At 44.6% G+C, this 23454-nt stretch overlaps 1 protein-coding gene across 1 annotated transcript in view; it reads right to left on the bottom strand.

The window, feature by feature from the left end:
- LOC105483936 (DNA polymerase nu) overlaps positions 1 to 23454 on the bottom strand; it is a 156814-nt gene that overhangs the window by 23795 nt on the left and 109565 nt on the right. Inside the window, exon 20 of the mRNA XM_071093915.1 lies at positions 1459 to 1541. Coding sequence (XP_070950016.1) covers positions 1459 to 1541 — 83 coding nt within the window. The remainder of the gene's footprint in view (positions 1 to 1458; positions 1542 to 23454) is intronic.

Below are 23454 nucleotides of genomic sequence, written 5' to 3'. Positions count from 1 at the left end.
AAAAAAACAAAAACCAAAAAAAACCAGAAGCCAACAAAGTGGATCCCTCCCCAGCCACAGATGCGACCACAGCCCCAGGCAACACCTTGACTGCAGCCCTGCAGGGGACCCAGTTATGGCATGCCCACACCCAGAGAAACTGTGGGATAGTGTGTATTATCTTAAGTTACTATGTTTTTGGCAATTTGTTACCCAGAAATGGGTAACAAATACTGTGGTTGAGGAAGGCTGCACAGGGGAGAGTTGAGCGCAGGTCTGCAGAAGTGAGGGATGGGTCCCGGTGGTGTAGGGGCAGGCGTTCCGGTAGAGGGAAGAGCAGTGCAAAGCTCTGAGGTTGGAGCCAGCCTGGCTGACTGACTGACTGTGGTCAGCCAGGTGGGGCACTTTGGACCCTTGTTCAACAGCACCACAGTCTCAATGGAGACTGCAGGGCAGCTCTTAGGGACAATGTACTATGTGCTTGCCCCATTATTCTTCCACTGAAGCTTGTTTGGTTTTGCTGCTTTTCTGTGAATAAACAAAGGGTTTCCATGGCAGGATGGTGAATCTTCTTTTAAGGGTCTTTGCACAAGCCCTGCTGCTCAAAGAACTGATCACAGGGAAAAGGAGGTCTGAACAGGCTTAAGAAGGAGCTGGCGGGCTGGGGAAATTAGGCCACACTGATTCAGCATTACCCAGGGCCAGAAAAGAATTAAAAAACCCCAGACAACCCATGTCAGGGAGTCCAAGGGAGAGTAGAAGAAGGGCGAATGGAAGAGAGTAGAAGGCCTGCTTTGACATGGGCGCTGGGGCTGGGGGGTAGGAGGAAGGAGGGAGAGGAGCAGAAGCAGGAAGAGAAGCGAAAAGGGAAGGGGAAGAAGAGGCTTGCAGAAGAGGTCCCAGGCAGCCCAAACCTCTGGCCTCCAGTCCTTCCCGGCCTAGCTCTGCTTTCTCCTATCTGCTACCCCTGAGATTGGATCCCCACTGTCCTGCTCCCAGCCCAAGGCCTGGTTCTGCCTTCTGTGGGGTGCTTTGGCTATGTGGCCCAGCTGGGTGAGCTCTGCCCTAGGGAGATGGGGTGCATGCTGAGATGTGGCAATGAGTCCAAGCACTGCACACCGTGAGGCTGTCTAACTTTATAACGTCTTGGCATGTGTGTGGACAAGGGTCTCCTCGAAGGTCTCCAAGCACAGCAGTGGTGCCTAGCACAGTAGTATGGTGTAGGGGTGGAGCCAATGGCTTGGTCACACTTGACCTGCCCACCTCTGTGGCCTCCCCCTGAGAGACTGGATGTGACTCTGAGCAGGTCAACGCGTGGGGTGGTCTGGCCAGTGTCTGGTGGCTGCAGGTGTCATCAGAGCATAAACACCACCCAGGGACTCACAGATGATTTCTGAGGCACAGCCACATTTAAACACAGGCACACAGCTGCCAGCTTACAGGTGACCCCGAGACCCCAGCTCCCAGCCTGCAGCCTACCTGCTCCATAGACCACCGCGTATACCACCCTCTTGGTTTGCTCTCTGTCTGCGTGTGTCACGTGTTCCATGGGCACGTCCTTCCTGCATGGAGAGAACATGTGTGTTTAGGCACAGGAGGCATTGTCAGTGCAGGGCAGACAATCTACCCACACGCCCCACCACTGCGCTTCCTCTGGAAATTCTTCACAGTTTCACGGTGGCTGGCACACCGGCACGGGAGACATTCCATACCTGTGGTGTCAGCTTGGCAAGGGCCCCAGGCAGATGCCTTTAGCAACACTGCAGCAGCTGCTGCCAGCCAAGCACTACCCCACATTCCCAGGTGTCCACAAATCAAAACCCAAAACTGCTTTCACCAAAGGCATGCCCACCCAACTTCAGGAAAGCCCATTCCCCATGTTGGGGTGCCTGGACCTGGGCCACGTCTGTGTCTGCTGCAGTGGGGGAGCTGGTTTCTAGGCCTATCTAGTCCCACTGCTTGACTGGATGAGCAACTCTGTCCTGGCCTCCCACAGATAGAGGCCATGGGCCGGGCGCGGTGGCTCACGCCTGTAATCCCAGCACTTTGGGAGGCCGAGGCGGGCGGATCACAAGGTCAGGAGATCGAGACCACGGTGAAACCCCGTTTCTACTAAAAATACAAAAAATTAGCCGGGCGCGGTGGCGGGCGCCTGTAGTCCCAGCTACTCAGGAGGCTGAGGCAGGAGAATGGCGTGAACCCGGGAGGCGGAGCTTGCAGTGAGCCGAGATTGCGCCACTGCACTCCAGCCTGGGCGACAGAGCAGACTCTGTCTCAAAAAAAAAAAAAAAAAAAAAAAAAAAAAAAGATAGAGGCCATGGGGGTGAGCCCCACCCTGGGGCTACAGCATTCAGATAGAATAAGGATCAACCCAGCATTTGACCCGCATCTGAACCACAGCAATCTCCAGAGATTAAAGCTGAGACATCTGAGTAGCACAGGAGCTCCAGGGCACTCCCAGCACCACCAAGAGTCCCTCCTCCTCTGAGAGCATCCCCAAAGGATAGGCAGCCTGCCAGGTGCCCTGGGTGCCGCCTCCTGTCTGCTGCTTTTGTAAACATCCTTATCATCTACACCAGGCCTCCCTGATGGAGTGGGCATCTCAGATTCAGAAGCCGAGAGAGAGTGAGTGAGAGAGAGAGAGAGAGAGAGAGAGAGAGAGAGAAACAGAGACAGAGAGAGACAGAAAAAGTAACAGAAACTTCTCCCAATCTGTTTTGTGAATGACTTTGTGCTGGGGCCTCCTTTATTGCTTAGCCAGGTTGTTCACAGCTCTACCTTAGCCTTCACTTCCTACTTGCACTGAGCATAGAGACCAGCCCCAGGTGAAACTCAGGTCTTCTTAGCTCTTTTCTGAGCATGCAAGCTCCCTGCACATGTATGGGGCTTTCTACATTTCCTGGTATCCACAGGTACTTTTGAATGCTCTAATTTCCAAAAGCATCTCTCTCCTCAGTTTTTCTTCCAGAGCTTTCAGTGCTTCATTGTTGCCTCAACTATACTTTTTAGCTCCAGGAAGCTGCAAGTTACTTGCCTTACAATGTTTCCAAGCAATGTCTGCCACTCTTCTGCAGCAAGTGGGTTCTGAGTTAGGTGAAACAATGACAAGTGCCTGTGTCAGCCCTTCAGGCAGCCACCAGACTGGTGAGAATACCCACTTCTTTTCAAGTAAGGTGTGCTCTGCCTCCAGAAGCAGAGACCAGGTCCCATGCTCAGAATATACTGCTGCCTTCAAGATTGGGGGGTGGGAGGAGGGTAAATAGAGTCATCACAAGGCTCTCCTACCATTTTTTATTTTTTTTTGAGACAGAGTCTTACTCTGTCGCCCAGGCTGGAGGGCAGTGGCATGATCTCGACTCACTGCAACCTCCGTCTCTTGGGTTCAAGTGATTCTCCTGCCTCAGCATCCTGAGTAGCTGGGATTACAGGCACCTGCCACCATGCCCAGCTAATTTTTGTATTTTTAGTAGAGACGGGGTTTTATTATGTTGGCCAGGCTGGTCTCAAACTCCTGACCTTGTGATCAGCCTGCCTTGGCCTCCCAAAGTGCTAGGATTACAGGCGTGAGCCACTGCACCCAGCTCTCCTATCATTTTTAAGTTTTTTCTTATTTTTCTTTTTTTAGAGGTAGGGTCTTGCTTGTTCCCCACTGGTCTTGAACTCCTGGTCTCAAGCGATCCTTCTGCTTCAGCCTCTCAAAGTGCGGGGATTACAAGCATGAGTCACCATACTCCGCTTGCCTTTTTCTTGATTCAGCATTTGCTTGGTTGCTGTAAACCTTCGCCTATTTTTCAAAGTTTTGATGAAGTTGGTTGAGACGGTTTCGTTAGATTTTTCAATGTTTCTTTGGGGGACGGGCCCATGGGGCTGTGTACCCCATCATTCTTGCTGACATCCCAGACTTCACTGATTTTTTGCCACCTAATTTCTAAGTACCAATGCATTTCCAGTTTTCCCCCTTTTTCTGCTGTGTTAAGCTATTTTGCCACCTCATTTAGCTGCCCTTAAACTTGGCATTGTTAATAGCTATATTTAGATAAGAAGCAAAAAGCCAAAATGGGCTGAGTACAGTGGCTCATGACTGTAATCTCAGCACTTTAGGGGGCTGAGGTGGAAGGATCATTTGAGGCCAGGAGTTCGAAACCAGCCTGGGCAACACAGCAAGACCCCGTCTCTACAAAAATGAAAATTAAAAAATTAGCTGGGCATGATGGTATACCCCTGTGGTCCCAGCTACTTGGGAAGCTGAGGTGGGAGGACTGCTTGAGCCTGGGAGGTTGAGGCTGCAGTGAACCATGAGTGTGCCATTGCACTCCAGCCTGGGTGACAGAGTAAGACCCTGTTTAAATGAATAAACAACTACATGACATTTTTGTAGACTATTTTATAAAACATACTTAAATTTAACCAAATGAAAATGTATCATAGAGGTCTTGGTAAGTTTAGTTTGATGCCAGGTACATAAGCAAGGGAAGGAGCTAGAATGATCCATGGGTAATGGCTTAGCACCAGAGACACCAGTATGAACTCATAAGCTCCATGTCGATGCACATGGTTACACAGAGAAATATTTAAAGATGTGTGTATATACAAGGTTGGCATGCATGCATAACTTCCTGTTCTGTCAGCTGAGAGGGCCTAGAAGCAACCTGCTCAGTAGCAAAGAGCACCTAGCACCAGAGCTTGGCCTTTAACACCACTCTCCAATGAAACATGGGGCTCCCTTGGAGAAATGGCTGATTCCAGGACTGGGGCAGGAAACATACAAGATGAGCCTGGAATATCTTCTAGTGCCGGTAAGTAAGGAAGTGATAAATGTGTGTGCGCGTGCGTACACACACACACACACACTAAAGAGGTTAAGTCAAAGGGACACAGGAGCCATCTGAAAGAGGTCCCAATGGCCAAAGCTGGAACAATTTAAGCAAGAAAAAAAAAAAAATTGGATTATAGCCCAAAGTAAAAAATAAATATTCATGAATCCATACGAATTTGGATTCAAAGGATTAAATAAATAAAAGGGGGAGAACACAGATCTCCCATACAGAACAAATCCAAATAATGTATATAGATATCCTGTCCTTAAGAAGACAAAGCATAACCCCCAACTCCTTAATTAGAGGCTGTGCTTAGTGACTTGCTCTCAAAGGGTACCATGTGGAATCAGAGTAGAAGAGAGTATCTTTATAGTAGAGAAACCTGACAAACACGCCATCAGCCAGGTGACCCAGGTCAGCATCAGCAGGGGTAAGTCCTGTTGACAGTGCGTGTCCCTGATTCAGTGTGATGGGAACGGCCCTGCATCTCTGTGCTCTTCCTCCCTCAAACCCCAAATCCCAGTCTCGTCATGAGAAAAACATCAGACTAACACCAACTGAGGAACATTCTACAAAATACCTGACCAGTCCTCCTCAAAACTGTCAGGGTCATTGAAAACAGGGCAAGTCCAAGAAAGTGTCACCATCAAAAGGAGCCTACAGAGACTGTGACTAAATTCAGTGTGGTGTCATGGAGGGGGTCCTGGAGCAGAAAGGGGACAGCAGGGAAAGACTGAGGAAATTCAAGTCATGTGCGGACTTCAGTTTATGATAACACACCAGTATTGGGTTCATTCATTGTGACAAATGTACCATATTAATGGAAAACATTCATACCAGGGAAGCAGGGGTGGGATGCATGAGAACTCTTCGTACCATCCTTGCCATTTTTATGTCAATTTAAAACTGTTCTAAAATAAAGTTTATTTAAAAAAGTGATCCAGTTCAAGACCAATCTGGGCAACATGATGAAACTTTGTCTCTACCAAAAATACAAAAAAATTAGCCAGGTGTGGTGATGTGCACCTGTAGTCCCAGCTCTGTGGGGGGCTGAAGCAGGAGGATCACTGGAGCCCGGAAGGCTGAGGCTACAGTGAGCTGAGATTGTGACGAGTGAGACCCTGTCTCAAAAAAAAAAAAAAAAAAAAAAGAGAGAGAGAGAGAGAGAGAGATCCAAAAATTATGCTAGGTTGCAAATCATTTATATAGTATGACTCGATTTTAAGTCATAAAATTGCAGATAAATATGTGAGGGAAAGCCCACAAGTAAGTCTAGTGGGCTTACGGAAATTTGGTTTTTGTTATTTTGATAGCTGGTATTTAAATTTTTTCTAACCAATGAAAACTATAAAGAAAAAATTACCCATAAAAAATTCCACAGTAAATACAGGAGAGTCAATAGCTTTCCTACTAGTAATAAACAGAAACTATAATAAAATGACCACACTCACAATAGCAATAAAAACCTCAACATACCTGACAATAAGTTTAAGAAGAAATGCACCAGACTTTCAACAAGGAAGGGGCATTAAAGGACACAGTGGAAGATGTGCTGTGCTCCTGGACAGGACACTACAACAGTGAAAAGACATCAACTTTGCCATATCCAGTTTTACCTTAGCACACTTTCAATTAAGGTATCGAGAGGATTGAGGGGTGAAAACTTAAGAAAGCAATTCTAAATTTCATCTGAAAAACAAAACAAATGGGAACAGTCAGGCCAAAGCTAAAAAGGGCGAGTAATGAGGAAGAACAGGGAAAGGTACACAAAGCTCAATACTGATGCAGGAGTAAAAATAGATAAATCGGGGGAAGCAAAGAAAAAGCCCCAAACAGGCTGTAGTATATTTTAAAACATAGTCAATGATTTGGCATTTTAAATCTATACTGGGTTGGAACTGACTCATTATTTGGGAAACTATGAAGTTAAATGCCTACTTCCTATCATACACAAAAATAAATTAGAAGCTCATTAAAGTAAAAACAATCATGAAAGGATGATGTTGAAATACATATACAGAGAAGAACAGAGAGCCCAGTGGCGGTGCTGGGGCTCGTGGGCCTTGGTGTGTTGCAGAGGTGAAACACTGGATGTGGCCCCATGCATTGACCTGGGACAACTGGCTCGCCATGGTGGAAAAAATCAAATTAGATCTTTGTTGCCACACAAATCACAAAAATGGGGTCCAGACTGAGTAAATGCCTACACATGAAAGAAAATCAAAACTTAAATAAGGCTAAAGAAAACAAAGGAGAATACATAAGTCTCATAAATAGGAGTGCATTGAAAAGAAACACAAACAATACAAATCATACTAAGAAATATCTTTTTTTTTCAAGACAGCTGATTAGATGCATTTCAAGCATGCCTCATCCACTTAGAAGAACAAAAATGCTATGTAGACAATCACACTTTGAATACATTATCCAAGAGAGAACACAGCAGTTCAACAGAAAAGCAAAAGAAAACTCCACAATCTAGGAAGAAGGAAAACAGACAGCCTGCATGGCCGGGACAGGCTGGGAACCAGAGTGACTCCCCAGTACTGGAGGGGGTGATATCTTTCTGTGGTCCACTTTCCCACTGGGAGATCATATAATCCAGGCCATAGGAGAGCACCTTAACCCTCCCCAGCCCTGCTCCAGGGAGGGAACACGCCCTGGGTCCCACGTCCTTCCTAAGACCTAAGTAGCTAGAGTAAGATGTCATTGTTGGTCCTAGCTTCTAACAGACTGTGTGGTGCCATGAAACAATGGCATTAGGCCTAGGCATCAGGAAAACTTGGGCTGCTGCTTGTGGAACAAGGATGTGAGCAAAGTGTGAGCTCCCACAACTAGAACTGGAAAGCAAGCATGGCATGGGCTGCAGTCACCAGAGTTGAAAGTAGGCACTTTCCCTGGGAATTGAGCAGGACGAGAGTAGCTGTGGAGGCTTGGTCTTGAGCTGGATAGGGGCTCTTATGGCCCAGGGCTGAGTTGTGGGTTAGGTGTGAGTTGCCAGGTCTGACTGAAAAGTGAGTCAGCTGTGACAGCTGGGATGGGGGAGGATGCCTGGATTGGACTGGGGTGTGAGAGGGACACAAGTTCCCCACTCTCCAGCCAAGGCTGTGATCACCGGAACAGGCCTTCACTCGCAGGACCTCAGCATAGTGGCTGTTGCCCTTCACTCAAACATTTCACCAGGGGCCTGGGGATTGCCATACCATCCCTAGCCCTTCACCAACGCAGGTGCATGAACTTTCTACTGGGGGGCACTTACCATTCGGGGTCCAGCACAAGTTCACCTGGTCCGGCTATGCCTGCCTTTATCCCCAACAGAGTGCAGGATCCAGGGTCCTGGGGGTTCCACAACCCAATTCAGCACCTGGGACACTCAAGCACTTTTCCAGCGGGGCAGAGGTCAGGCATAAACACCATACCACTACCATCTCAGCTGGCTCCTACCTGCAAGTGCTGCCTGCTGGCCTGGGGGCCGGCCTGCATAGCCCATTGCAACCACTGCCAACACAAATGCACAGCACTTGGGACCCAAAAGAGTATCTCACAACCACTGCTACTACCATCACTCAAACCACCCTGGCAGCAGAGGAGCTCAAGAGCCCACGCACCCAACCAGGACATCACGAGTACAAATGGCATCTGAGAAAGCCAACCAGAGGCCTAAGAACTGGTCTGCCTGGAACCGCCAATACAGGTGCCAGCATATGCTGTCCCAGGGCACAAGGACAGTCATGCTTAGCTCACTAAGAGAAAGTGGCTGAAACCTGAAGAGAGGCCCATCTGGCATTTTAGTCCCTGCAAAACTTTACCACAGCCTCCACCAATACCTACACCCTGACATCCCAAAGAAACCACAGATACCACTAATGCTATTCACAGCCAAAGAAATCATACAGAGTCTTCACTACTGCATGCAATCAGAAACAAAGCCAAAGGGTCCTATCCAACCAACAGAGAGTCACATCTTCAGGAACCCCCACACCGAAATGAAAGTAAATTAAAAAATAAGAAGCAGCAACTGTTATACCAGATGTGCAGAAATCAGTGTAAGGACACAGGAAACATGAAAAAGCAAGGTAATATGACACCCTCAAAGGAACACAATAATTCTCCAGCAATAGATCTTAACCAAAAAAGAAATCCTCAAAATCCCGGATAAATAATTCAAAATACTGATTTTTAAAGAGGCTCAATGAGATGCAAGAGAAATTTGGAAATCAATACAAAGAACTCAGAAAATTAACTCAGGATGAATTAAAATTAATTCACAAATGAGAAACTTACCAAAGAGATAGATATCTCTAAAAACAAAACCCCCAAAACCAACTAAACAGACATTCTGGAACTAAAAAATTCATTGAAGGGAATATAAGATACATTTGAAAGCTTCAACAACAGACTGGGCCAAGCAGAAGAAAAAATTTCAGAACTTGAAGACAGGGCCGGGCGCGGTGGCTCAAGCCTGTAATCCCAGCACTTTGGGAGGCCGAGACTGGCGGATCACGAGGTCAGGAGATCGAGACCATCCTGGCTAACACGGTGAAACCCCATCTCTACTAAAAAATACAAAAAACTAGCTGGGCGAGGTGGCGGGCGCCTGTAGTCCCAGCTACATGGGAGGCTGAGGCAGGAGAATGGCGTGAACCCAAGAGGCAGAGCTTGCAGTGAGCTGAGATCCGGCCACTGCACTCCAGCCCGGGCGACAGAGCAAGACTCCGTCTAAAAAAAAAAAAAACAAAACTTGAAGACAGGTCTTTTGGAATCCAGTAGGCAAAATTAAAGAAAAAAGAATAAAAAGAATGAACAAAATCTTTGAGATGTTTGGGACTATATAAAACACCCAAATTTATAAATTATTGGTATTCCTGAGGTTGAAGAGAGATCAAAAGGCTTAGAAAACCTATTTAACAGATTAGTATATTAAAAATTCCTGTCTAGTAAGAGATTTTGACATCCAAATCCAGGAGGTTCAGCAATCCCCAGGAAAATACAAGAAAAAAGGACTTTGCCACAGCACATTATAATCAAACTGTCTAAAGTTAAAGTTAAAGAGCAAATTCTGGCCGGGCGCGGTGGCTCACACCTGTAATCCCAGCACTTTGGGAGGCCAAGGCGGGAGGATCATGAGGTCAGGAGATCGAGACCACCCTGGCTAACATGGTGAAACCCCGTCTCTACTAAAAAAATACAAAAAATTAGCCGGGCATGATGGCGGGTGCCTGTAGTCCCAGCAACTTGGGAGGCTGAGGCAGGATAATGGCATGAACCCAGGAGGTGGAGCTTGTAGTGAGCAGAGATCATACCACTGCATTCCAGCCTGGACGACAGAGTGAGACTCCGTCTCAAAAATAAATAAATAAATAAAATAAAAATAAAAAATAAATAGAGAGCAAATTCTAAAGTCTGCAAGAGAGAAGTGTCTAGTCATCTACAAAGGAAACCCCATTAAACTAACAGCAGACTTTTCAGCAGAAACCTTACAAGCCAGAAGAGAATGGAATGACATATTTAAAGTGCTGAAAGAAAAAGCAAACAAACAAAAATGCTGTCAGTCAAGAATTCTATATCCAGCAACACAATCTTCATAAATGAAGGATAAATAAAGTCTTTCCCAGACAAGTAAATGATGACTGTATTTGTCACCACTAGACCAGCCCTTCAAGAAATGCTCAAGGGAAGCCGGGCGCGGTGGCTCACGCCTGTAATCCCAGCACTTTGGGAGGCCAAGGTGGGCGGATCACAAGGTCAGGAGATCGAGACCACAATGAAACCCCGTCTCTACTAAAAATTCAAAAAATTAGCCAGGCACGGTTGTGGGCGCCTGTAGTCCCAGCTACTCAGGAGGCTGAGCCAGGAGAATGGCAGGAACCCGGGAGGCAGAGCTTGCAGTGAGCTGAGATCGCGCCACTGCATTCCAGCCTGGGCGACAGAGCAAGACTCTGTCTCAAAAAAAAAAAAAAAAAAAAAAAAAAAAAAAAAAAAAAAAAAAAAAGAAATGCTCAAGGGAGTCCTAAACTTGGAAGGAAAAGGATGACATTCACCATCATGGAAACATACAAAAGTATAAAACCCACTGGTAAAGCAATCACACAAAGGAGGAAGTGAAAGTAATCAAATGGCACCACTACAGAATTCCACCAAACCACAATGACAGAGAAAATGAAAGAAAGAATTTATAAAACCAGAAAACAATTAGCAATATGACAGAAACAAAACTTCACATATCAACATTAACCTTAAAGGTAAATGGATTAAATGTCTATGGCAGAACAACAATCCACTGTATGGATAGACCATATCTTGCTTACTTGTTCTGCTGATAGACAGTTAGGTGTTTCCACCTTTTGGCTATTATGACTAATACCACTATGAACGTCATGTACGAGTTTTTGTGTGGACATATGTTTCCATTTCTGTTGGGTATGTACTAGGGGTGGAATTGCTGGGTCATATGGTAACTCTGTGTTTAACTTTTTGAGGAACTGCCAGACTGTTTTTCACAGTGGCTGCACCATTTACCAATGGCAATGTATGAGGGTTGATTACTTTTATTTTGTAGGAAAGCAGGAAGGCAGATCAGTCCTTGAGCTTTTTACCCAAACTTCCCCCAGAAAACACAATCCTGGAGCCCTTAACAAATAATTAAAACTCTCTGGAGGGATATTTGACTGAGCAACATGGGCCTATGCTGTCTGCACCCAGCAGAGAGCCTCATTTGCAAGTGGCATCTCCCTCTTATAGTAAAAGCTATCCCAGTCAGACCACATGAGCCATGATGGCTGTATCTGTGGCTGAAAGAGGAAGAGCCCCAGAGATAGACTGTGGCCTCAGGTCATAGATCAAAGCTGTCCACTCCTCAGTGCGAGTTACTGCAAAGGTGTGCTGTTGCTGTCATTCACCCTCCAAGTGCTGCATACCTATCAGGGTGGCAGGGAATCAGACTGGCTCCCTTCAGAAGCGTGCACAGGTCGGGGGCACACACATGCATACAGTCATGTGCAGCCCAAGAGCAATCACCACACCAGCTACCCTTTGTTGAGATCTGTCCCCCACTATCCCATCTGAGCTCCAGTCTCAACAACCTATTTGGCCTCTCCACATGGGTGCAGCAGAGATGTCCCAGGTTCAACACGTCTGCGTCTTAACTCTCGTTCTGACCTCACCTCACATCTTGTGAAAACACACCACCCACCCTGCTGCTGGCCCTCAATTGCCCCACTGGCACTCCCACGTCCAGTCCATCTCCAAACCTCATCACCTCCACCTCCTAATATCGCTGGAGTCTGGACCTTTTTATCGTCTCTACTGATTGTTCCCTGCCCCTCATCTGGATGGCAGCAATAGTCTCCTCTGCCTTTTTTCCCCTACAATCCATTCTCTGCTCAGCACCATGCAATTTGAAAACTTCCTTGCTAAGGCCGGGTGCGGTGGCTCAAGCCTGTAATCCCAGCACTTTGGGAGGCCGAGACGGGCAGATCACGAGGTCAGGAGATCGAGACCATCCTGGCGAACACGGTGAAACCCCGTCTCTACTAAAAAATCCAAAAAAACTAGCCGGGCGAGGTGGCAGGCGCCTATAGTCCCAGCTACTCGGGAGGCTGAGGCAGGAGAATGGTGTGAATCTGGGAAGTGGAGCCTGCAGTGAGCCATGATCCGGCCACTGCACTCCAGCCTGGGCGACAGAGCAAGACTCCGTCTCAAAAAAAAAAAAGAAAACTTCCTTGCTGAAAATCATTCAGCAGGCATCCAGTTAAAGGTGGCACATCTATTTCTCTCTGCTCCCTACCAAGATCCCACTAAAATAATGCAAAGGAATTAAGAGGAATAAATCTACAAGAAAAAAGAGATCAGGAGAGGGATTATCACCAGGCAAGAGAGCTCCATATATTTATGAAAGCTGGTGAAGAGCTGGTGGTGAGAAGAGCCATCACCCAGAAGACCCAAGAATGTGAGCTCCGGAATAGGGAGTGCCTGGTATAATGCAAGGCGGAGACGGGGAGCTGAAAGCAGGGAGGGGACATGAATCAACACATGTACACAGAATGGTCAAGCATCCTCTTTGACTCACCACCCATCACTCCCGACCCCAAACACTCCACACAAGTCTGTCCAGGAGCCCACTCCCCCAGACAAATAATGATGATGATGATGATGATGGTGATGATAAAATGGACCATGGGATTCTCTCTACAGAAACTGATGGTCTTGGCAAGCTCTCCAACACCCTCCATATTGTTGAACTTGACAGTCACTCCCTAATCTCTGGCCTTCTTAAGATGTCCTCAAAGAAGAAAACCTGTTCTGTGCTGCTCACTTCACTCTTACTGAGCAAACTCAGGAAGAGTTTACTCAGGTACTTTTTTTTTTCTAGCAAAAATGATCTCTATGGGCCTACTATGCTTATAATGCTAGCTAATGAAATTCCAGAGTCTGTCTTTAAAATGCAAGTCTTCATAATTTAAAAAAAAATTGAATCTAAGAAAGAAATGAAGATGTTCTCTCTGGCCTGCAGCTGTGGAGAAAGAAACATCAATCACAGACCCAATTTGAAAAGTGTTAAATGGGGAACTTTCACGTGAATAGCCATCCTAGTTTCCTGGGAACTGCAAAAACTGGCATGAATATCCTTAACTACTGCACTCTTCTCTCTTTTGTTACCATGAAATTGCCTTTGGAGGTCTTGCGAGACTCCTAGACTTTAGAATGTATTGCCATGTCCTGTGACAATCATCTTGAAGAAGTCTTGTAATTTTGATAGACTGTCTTACTTGATAAATTTTTTGCCCAGGGAATAATGCTAAAATTGGCATGTGTGAATTCCTAACCCATATAAATACTTACAAGACCTAGCTGTTGAATAAGAAGAGTGTCACTGGCTGTCCCCTCTTTCAGCATACACAGGACCAGCAAATACAAAGCCCAGGGCTCTTCCAGATGATTATTTAACAGATCCTTTGAAACAGTTTTTCAGTTAAATTGCATTTATCTTTTATCATATACTAAATGTTTACACATATTCCAGTAGGTCTTTTTATGGACTTCATTTTTTTCCATTGATCTATTCTGGTTTTTATTCATACCACTGTGTTTTAGCAACTGTGACTTTAACATTAATATATTTTAGTATCTGGCAGGACTTGGTCTTTTTTAGTGCTTCTCTTAAAAAGTTTTTAGGATTATTATGCATTATTTTTGCATCATAAACTGCAGATTAGTTTGTCTAGTTACTAAAAAAACCTTACTGGTATTTTTTGGCATATTTGTTAGGATATTTCTATATTTACATATTAATGTAAGGAGAAGTAACATCTTCATAAAATTGAAGTTTCCAATCTGTCCTATTTTTCACATTTCTCAGATCTTGCACATTATCCATTGTATTATTATAGATATTTTCTTTTTCATTGCACCTTTTCTTCCAATACATTTTCTAACCGGTTGTTTATATTTGGGGAGGTAATTTCTGTATATTAATCTGTGCCTAGTCTTCTTCCAGGTCCTAGTTTTAATAGTTTTTAATAGTTTTCTTTTAGTTGATTCACTTGGTTTCCTAGGCAGATAATCATACTGTCTTCACCAAATGATGGGTTTGCTTCCTCCTTTCCAGGTTTTAAGCTTGTTTAATTATTTCATCAACCAGAGTAACCATACATACTAGCAGCAATAGTATCTTTTCTCATCTCTGAGTCTCACAGGGGTGCTTTGGTGTTTCATGCATGGCTTGCGGTGGGTAAATACTGTCAGCCATTGAAGGCTTGGAGGGGTTGCATGATCTGACTGAATCTCAGAGAGATAACGGGGTAGCATTAGGGCGTGGATTGGAGTTGGGGAGTGGGGGACCAGCCAGGAAATTATTACAATGGTAGATGTGGGAGATAACAAAGGCCTAAGCTGAGGTTGTGGAAACAGGAAGAGAGAAAAGGTCTAAGGCCAGGGGGACCACTGGCCTGGGGAATGTGAGGTGGGAGAGAGGAAGAGAGGAGGCATGACCGCTGCCTGAGGTACTGGCCATGGCACTGAGCTCCCTCCAGACCCACTGAGTTTGAAGTGTTTGTGGGATAGCCATGGAAAACCGCCCCTGAGGACTGGAATGCTGGCCTGAGCTCAGGACAGAGAGGAGCTACAATGACCACAACAGCCACATATTGCCAATGATGGACACATCAACCACTCCTGAGGTCTTGCCATGAGCCAGGCACTGGGCCACTGCTTCTCCTCTGAGCATCACCTGATCCCACGATACCTCTGCGATGCTCTTCATCTGAACACTTTGCACCTTTGCTCCTTTTGCCTGGTGAGCACCCCTTCTCTTCCTCTGCTGGATTTCTCCTGACTCTTAAACACTCAGTTTCTCCTAAATTCTTCAGAGAAGTCTTCCTGACTCCAAGCAGTCCCAGCTGAGGGTCCCTTCTCTTTCTGGCCAGGGCTCGACTGTGATGATTCTAAACACAGGAGGCTAAGAGAAAGGTACGAGGCATTGACTTGCCAAGACCCAAGGGCTCAGATCAAAGCTCCAGAATCAGACTGTATGGGTAAGGAAGGTGGCTGCTTCTCTCGCTGGACAACTGTGCCCCCCCAGGCACGTTTCTTAAAGGCCCCAGGCCTCAGTTTCCTAATCCATAAGATGGGGACAATAGCAGCATCCTAAGTGGTGGTTGGTATTTCATCAGATGTGCTTAGAAAAACCTAGACATATAGTAAGAACTCGATAAATATTAGCTATTTGTATTGTTAAAGGGATAGAATGCAGAATAAAAAGAGGGAGAGAACGCTCCTAGGTACAGAAAGGAGGATGTCCACAAGGTGGTCAGAACAAAAGTTTAAATTCGGTGAGTTTTTCTTCTAAATCTCGATTACAGCTCCTAATTAACCATGCAGTGAATCACATGTATTGACGCCCACTAAAATTGAAGAAGACTTTTAGGGTAATTTTGTCGCAATTATTTTCTCCTGGCTTTCTCCCTGTAAAGCATGCAGTGTGATTCTTTGTGTGTTGCTCAAGCTCTGGAACTTGGCTGCAGCTAACCAGAGACACCCCGGACAGTGCCAGAAATTTGTGGCTGACATTCACCCCTTCTTCCACGGGTGCCCCCTCAGTATGGCACACTAATCTTCAAAACCTTGATGGGAAATGACAAAATGGCCATGGTCCTCAGGCATGCAAAGACGCTTTCCTCGTGGGCAATGAGGAGACGGTCCACCAGGCTCTTCCACCGAGAGTGGGGGCTCTGCTCATTCACAGGAGTGGGCGTCTGCTCTGCCCGCTAAGCAGAGCTGCTGCTTTGGAGGGTTTGTAGCGCTAGGAGGTTTTGAGGGCTTGTGAAACACTAAATCATTAAAAATCATCAATGATTATAGAAATACTGGAAGGAATTAGATGTGCCAGGGATCTGGTAAATTTTTTAGTAGAAGAATCTCAAAGATTAAGCAATATCATTTAGGAGGAAATGATTGAAAATGAAAAACAAAAAACAGGCCGGCACGGTGGCTCAAGCCTGTAATCCCAGCACTTTGGGAGGCCAAGACGGGCGGATCACGAGGTCAGGAGATCGAGACCATCCTGGCTAACACGGCGAAACCCCGTCTCTACTAAAAAATACAAAAAACTAGCTGGGCGAGGTGGCGGGCGCCTGTAGTCCCAGCTACACGGGAGGCTGAGGCAGGAGAATGGCGTAAACCTGGGAGGCGGGGCTTGCAGTGAGCTGAGATCTGGCCACTGCACTCCAGCCCAGGAGACAGAGCAAGACTCCATCTCAAAAAAAAAAAAAAAAAAAAAGAAAAACAAAAAACAAAAGGAACCTCTGAAGCAGAGCTAATCATGGGGGGAGTCCTTTGCTATAATTAATCGTTACGGCACAACTTTCTTTTTCTTTTTTTTTTTTTTTGAGACAAAGTCTCGCTGTGTTATCCAGGCTGGAGTGCAGTGGCGAGATCTTGGCTCACTGCAAGCTTCGCCTCCTGGGTTCACGCCATTCTCCTGCCTCAGCCTCCCGAGTAGCTGGGACTACAGGTGCGCACCACCACGCCCGGTTAATTTTTTTGTATTTTTAGTAGAGACGGGGTTTCACCATGTTAGCCAGGATGGTCTCGATCTCCTGACCTCGTGATCTGCCCGCCTTGGCCTCCCAAAGTGCTGGGATTACAAGCTTGAGCCACCGCGCCCGGCCGGTACAACTTTCTTAAGGAAGCACCACACAGGGTCTAGGAAAAAATAATGTATGGTAATCAATGTTTAACAATGCAGACAGCCTGAAATCAGTAACATAAATTGTATCCTAAAAGAGCAATAATCAAAATAATACAATATGGCATCTTAATTGCACATTTATTAAACTTTATTTAAATAGAAATTCCCCTTCTGAGAAAAGCAATGAGACTTTTTCAGGGAATGAATGATTGAATGAAATGTAAATTCGATTTCACTCTTTAGTTCTGTCAATTTTTGCTTTAGGTATTTTAAAGTTGTTTTAACAGGTGCAATAAAATTTAGGATTACTATATCTTCTTGATGAATTGGCCCTTTTATCACTATGAAATGTCCCTTTTTATCCAGCAACACTTTTTGTCTTGCAGTTTACACTGATACTAGTCTAGTAACTGGCTTTCTTATGCCTAGTGTTTGCATGACATATTTTTCCTTACCAGCAGTTGTAACAGAGGGAAAGAGATGAAGAGGAACCACGTGCAGACTCTTAAAGTCTTGCTTAGGAGTGACATGTCACTTTTACTCATGTTCCACTGGCAAGTCACATGGCCACGTCTGACACCTACCGGGTACGGAAGCACCATCTTCCCTGGACAGGGAGCCACAGACAGCAATACTGTCTTCCACACTTGCCTGTACTTTTTCTGTATATTTCTTGGAATTTTCTACACTGACAATCATGTCATCTGCAAGTAGAGGCAGTCTCAGAGAAGCACTCCAAAACCATCTTAAGCAGAAGAAAAAATGAACATATTCTGCAATTAAAAATTCTTCTGGCCGGGCGCGGTGGCTCAAGCCTGTAATCCCAGCACTTTGGGAGGCCGAGACGGGTGGATCACGAGGTCAGGAGATCGAGACCATCCTGGCTAACACAGTGAAACCCCGTCTCTACTAAAAATACAAAAACTTAGCCGGGCAAGGTGGCGGGCGCCTGTAGTCCCAGCTACTCGGGAAGCTGAGGCAGGAGAATGGCGTGAACCCGGGAGGCGGAGCTTGCAGTGAGCTGAGATCCGGCCACTGCACTCCAGCCTGGGTGACAGAGCAAGACTCCGTCTCAAAAAAAAAAAAAAAAAAAAAAAAAAAATTCTTCTAAGTTTCAGTCTGAAAATGCTGAGTTGAATGCACAGCTGATAAGAATTGTTTTTTATTTGCATTTTATAAAACTTTTAGGAATTCACCTAACGAGCCAAGGACACGATGGTTCCTTGAAGAAGGCGCCTCAATGGCATGTCTTGGGCCCCGCAGTGCATAATGGCTGTGTCTTTTGCTTGTGTGAGTATGCATGTGTGTGCACACATGTGTGTGTGTGAAGTTGCTGGAGCTGCAGCAAGCAGCTCTGAGGTCCTGTCTGATGTGCATTCCCTGGGGAATTCCCAGCTCTCTGGGTGTCAGCACCAGTCTCTCAAATTGTGGCTTTATAGTTGATTTCTTTTATTTCTTCCAAACTCCATTTATATAAGCTTAAAGGTTTTTCAAGGAAATTGTTATTCTTTGAAAACATTACTAAATATTTCAGAATATCACATCAAATTGCCTTTTTGCTTTTTGTGTTTCAAACAATAAGGCATTTACATGAAACAAACATTTTTAAGAGTGTATTTGATCTTGCTGCTTTTTTACCACATGCTATTCTAGTCCTCTGTTTGGAACATAAGAATTATTTCCACAGCAACTAATTACAGTGTAAGTCACAAATGTTGGATTACTATTGCTGATGGGGAATTAGAAGCAACCACCATGCAAATATTAAAAGCTTCTTATTTTTGAAGTTCTCCCAAGAACTAATACAAGCTAATAAAATACAGGGAAGACATATGCTATATCCAATGTAGATATGAACTTTTCAAGTTGGCTTTATGAGTGCTCGGCTTGACACAAATCTGAAGAGAATTATTTTCTGTCTAATATGTTACACCTTTGTCAAAAATTGGTAAAGTATATTTGTTTGGGTCTATTTCTGGTTTCTCTTTTCTGTTCCACTGATCTAGTACCTATCCTTCTGTCAGTACCACACTCTCTTGATTACTATATGTATAAAGTTTTAATATCAGGTGGAGTGATTCCTTCCATCTTATTCTTCTTCAAAATGGTTTTAGTTATTCTAAGCCCTGTGCCTTTTCATCTACATTTTAGACTAAGCTTCTCTGTGTCTACAAAAACCTTGTTTGGGTTTTAACAGGAATTGCACTATAAACCTACAGACCAATTTTGGGAGAACTGACATTATTTGTATGTTGAGTTTTCCATACCATGAACATGGTATTTCTCTTGAATTCTTTGATTCCTTTCATCAGCATTTTATACCTTTAGGCATACATATCTTGTATATGTTTTGTTAACTGAAATTTAAGTACTTTATTATCTTTGGAGTGATTTTTTTTTTTTTTAGAGATAGTTTTGCTCTTGTTGCCCAGGCTGGAGTGTAGTGGCTCAATCTCAGATCACTGCAACCTCCACCTCGTGGGTTCAAGTGATTCTCCTGCCTCAGTCTCTCAAGTAGTTGAGATTACAGGCATCCATCACTACAACTGGCTAATTTTTTGTTTTTTTAGTAGAGACGGGGTTTCATCATGTTGGCCAGGATGCTCTCGAACTCCTGACCTCAGGTGATCCACCCACCTTGGCCTCCCACAGTACTGGGATTACAGGTATGAGCCATCATGCTTGGCCATCTTTGGAGTGATTATTAATGGCATTGCGTTTTAAATTTTGATTTCTGCATGTTCATTGTCAATTTATAGAAATGTGACCAATTTTTGTGAGCTGATTTTGGGAATTGCAACCTTGGTGAACTTACTTATTAATTCTAAGGGTTAAAAACAATTTTTTGTCTGTTCTGTGGGATTTTCCACATAGACAATCATGTCATCTGCAAAGAGAGACAGTTTTATTTCTTCCTTTCCAATCTATATGTCATTTCCTTTTTTTTATCTTGTGCAGTGGCTAGAACTTCGATATGCAATATTAACAAGTTGTTCCTGATCTTAGGGGGAAGGCATCTTTCACCATTAAAATATGTTGTTGGGGCCTGGGTGTGGTAGCTCATGCCTGTAATCCTAGCACTCTGGGAGGCCGAGGCAGGCAGATCACTTGAGGTCAGGAGCTCGAGACCAGCCTGGCCAACATGGTGAAATCCCGTCTCTACTAAAAATACAAAAATTAGCTGGGCACGGTGGCAGGTGCCTGTAATCCCAGCTACTCTGGAGGCTGAGGCAGGAGAATCTCTTGAACCTGGGAGGCGGAAGTTGCAGTGAGCCGAGATTGCATCACTGCACTCCAGCCTGGGACACAGAGAGAGACTCTGTCTCAAAAAAAAAAAAAGAAAAAAAAAAAAAATCTCCAGGGAAGCCATCTGAGCCTGAGGATTTCTTTTTCAGGAACTTTTAAGGGACAAACTCAATTTCTTTAATAGTTATAGGAATATTTAGGGTATCCATTTCATCTTAGTTAGATTTTGGTAGTTTGTGATTTTCAAGAAATTGGTCCATTTCTTCTAAATTGTTGAATTGTTATAGTATTCCCTTTTTATCCTTTTGATGTCTGCAGAATCTATGGTGATATCTCCTATTTCGTTCCTGATATTGATGATTTACATCATCTATTTTCATTTTTTGTCACCCTTGCTAGAGTTTATCAATTTTACTGATTTTTCAAAGAACCAGTTTTTTTCATTGATTTCCTCTATTGTTTTCTGCTTGTCAATTTCATTGATTTCTGTTGTTTATTATTTCATTCCTTCTGCTTGCTGTGGGTTTATTTTGCTCTTCTTTTTCAAGTTTCTTGAGATAGAAACTTATTGACTTGAGATCTTTCCTGATTTCGAATGTAAGCATTTCATGCTATACATTTCCCACTTTACCTATATCCTTCGCCCAGTACTTTGACAAAAATGCTTTGCTGTAATACTTGGTTAGCAACAGCCAGAGTAGCTTTGGGCCCACTGAAGAAAGTAACACTTGTGATCTAATCACCAACACTCGCACTGAATTGCAGAGAGATTCTCTCATGCATTCTAAGGGAGGAAATCCAGGACACCTATTCCATCCAAGCGCTAAGGTGGCAACAAAGCTCAAAGGTTAACCAAGAAGCAAAATGGTCTTCCTGCCTGAACTAAAACCATCTTCTAAGACTTTCTGTATCTCTGGAGAGAGAGCAGGGGTGTTATTAAATTTATTACATACTTTAAAAATTCTATATTGTCTTATATCCTAACTGGAAGGAAAGCGAAAGTGAGAAAAAAGGACACCTTCTGGGAGGAGGGACACAGAGAAAGGCAGGCAAGTAAAACACTCCAGGGTGCACCTGTGTTCAGGTGTAGAGGAGGGGCAGGGACAGAGAGTAAATGACAAGTCCACAAAACCATGCTCAACACCCATCCCCATCAAGGAAATGCAAGTCACAGCTCAATGAGATACCACTTCACACTCACAGGATGGCTAGAATCAAAAAGACAGGTAATACGAAGTATTGGTGAGAATGTGGAGAAGCTTGAACCCCATATACTTATGGGAATGTAAAATGGTGCAGCATTTTTGGAAAATTATTTAGCAGGTCATGGAAAAGTTAAATATGGGTACCACTGAATTGCACATTTTAAATGATTAAGACAGTAAATTTTATGTGACAGGTATTTTACCACAATGAAAAAAGTTAAACATAGAATTATTTTATGACCCAGCATGTCTACTCCTAGGTATATACTCAGGATAAATTTAAATGTATGTCTGCACAAAAACTTGCACACAGACCAGGGGCGGTAGCTCACACCTGTAATCCCAGCACTTTGGGAGGCCAAGGAGGGAGGATCGCCTGAGCCCAGGAGTCTGAGGCCAGCCTAGGCAACATAGGAAGACAACCTCTACCAAAGAGAAGAAAAAAAAATCTAACCAGGCATGGTGGCATGTGCCTGTGGTCTCAGGTACTCAGGAGGCTGAGGTGGGAGGACTGTTGAGTCCAGCAGGAGGTCGAGGCTGGAGTAAGCTGTGAGTGGCAGTGAACCACTGCACTCCCACTAAGGGTGACAGATCGAGATCTTATCTCAGAAACAAAACAAAACAAAACAAAACCTCAGCCGGATGTGGTGGTTCACGCCTGTAATCCCAGCACTTTGGGAGCCCGAGGCAGGCAGGTTGCTTTGTAATCAGGAGTTTGAGATCAGCCTGGCCAACATGGCAAAACCTCATCTCTGCTAAAAATACAAAAATTAGGCTGGGTGCAGTGCCTCATGCCTGTAATCCCAGCACTTTGGGAGGCCAAGGCAGACGGATCATTTGAAGTCAGGAGTTCAAGACCAGCCTGGCCAATACAGTGAAACCCTGTCACTACTAAAGTTACAAAAATTAGCTGGGTGGCAGTGGCACACGCCTGTAATCCCAGCTACTTGGGAGGCTGAGGCAGGAGAATCTCTTGAGCCTGGGAGACAGAGGTTGCAGTGAGCCGAGATTGTGCCACTGCACTCCAGTCTGGGCAACAGGGTGAGGCCCTGTCTAAAAAAAAAAAATCAGCCAGGCATGGTGGCATGTACCTGTGGTCCCAGCTACTCAGGAGGCTAAGGCTGGAGAATCACTCAAACCTGGAAGGCAGAGGTTGCAGTAAGCCAAGATCATGCCTTTGGTCTCCAGCCTAGGCGACAGAGTGTGACCCTGTCTCAAAAAAAAACCCAAAACCAAAGCCAAAACCAAAACCAAATCTATATACAAACATGCATAATGCATTGTTCATAACTGACAAAAAGTAGAAACAACCCAAATGTCCATTGAAGGACATCTGATGAATAGATAAATACATGGATTATTGGCTTATTTATATTGAAATATATAGAATATATTATTCTATATAATAGAATATTTTTCAGCCATAAAAAGGAATGAAGTACTGTTACCTCCTACAGCATGGATACACCTTGAAAAAATACTATGTTCAGTAAAAGAAGCCAGATACAAAAGGTTCCCTGTTATACAATTTCATTAATGTGAAGTGTCCAGAATAGGTAAATCTAGAGACAGAAAGTAGATGAGTGGTTTCCAGGGCTAGAAGGCGGGGTGAATTGGGAGTGGTGGTTAATGGGCATGAGGCTTCTTTTCAGGGTGATGGAAATGTTCTGGAATTAGATAGCGGTGACTGTAACTTTATTTTTTGAGAGACAGGGTCTTACTCTGTCAAGGCTGGAGCTCACTGCAGCCTCAACCTGGGCTCAAGCAATCCTCTCTTCTTAGCCTCTCCAGCAGCCAGGACTACAGGACAGGCGTGTGCCACCTCATCTGGCTAATTTTTTTAAAATTTTTTTTGTAGAGATGGGAGTCTTGCAATGTTGCCCAGGCTGGACTCAAACTCCTGGCCTCAAGTGATCCTCTCCTCTTTGCCTCCCCAAATGCTGGGATTATGGGCATGAGCCACTGTGCCAGGCCAATTGTAACCTTAAAAGGGTGAATTCTATGGTCTGTGAATTATATC

This window comes from Macaca nemestrina, chromosome 3, assembly GCF_043159975.1.
Source record: "Macaca nemestrina isolate mMacNem1 chromosome 3, mMacNem.hap1, whole genome shotgun sequence".
Lineage (NCBI taxonomy): Eukaryota > Metazoa > Chordata > Mammalia > Primates > Cercopithecidae > Macaca > Macaca nemestrina.
Note: the sequence above shows the minus strand (reverse complement) of the source record. Positions and strands in the feature narration are given on the sequence as shown.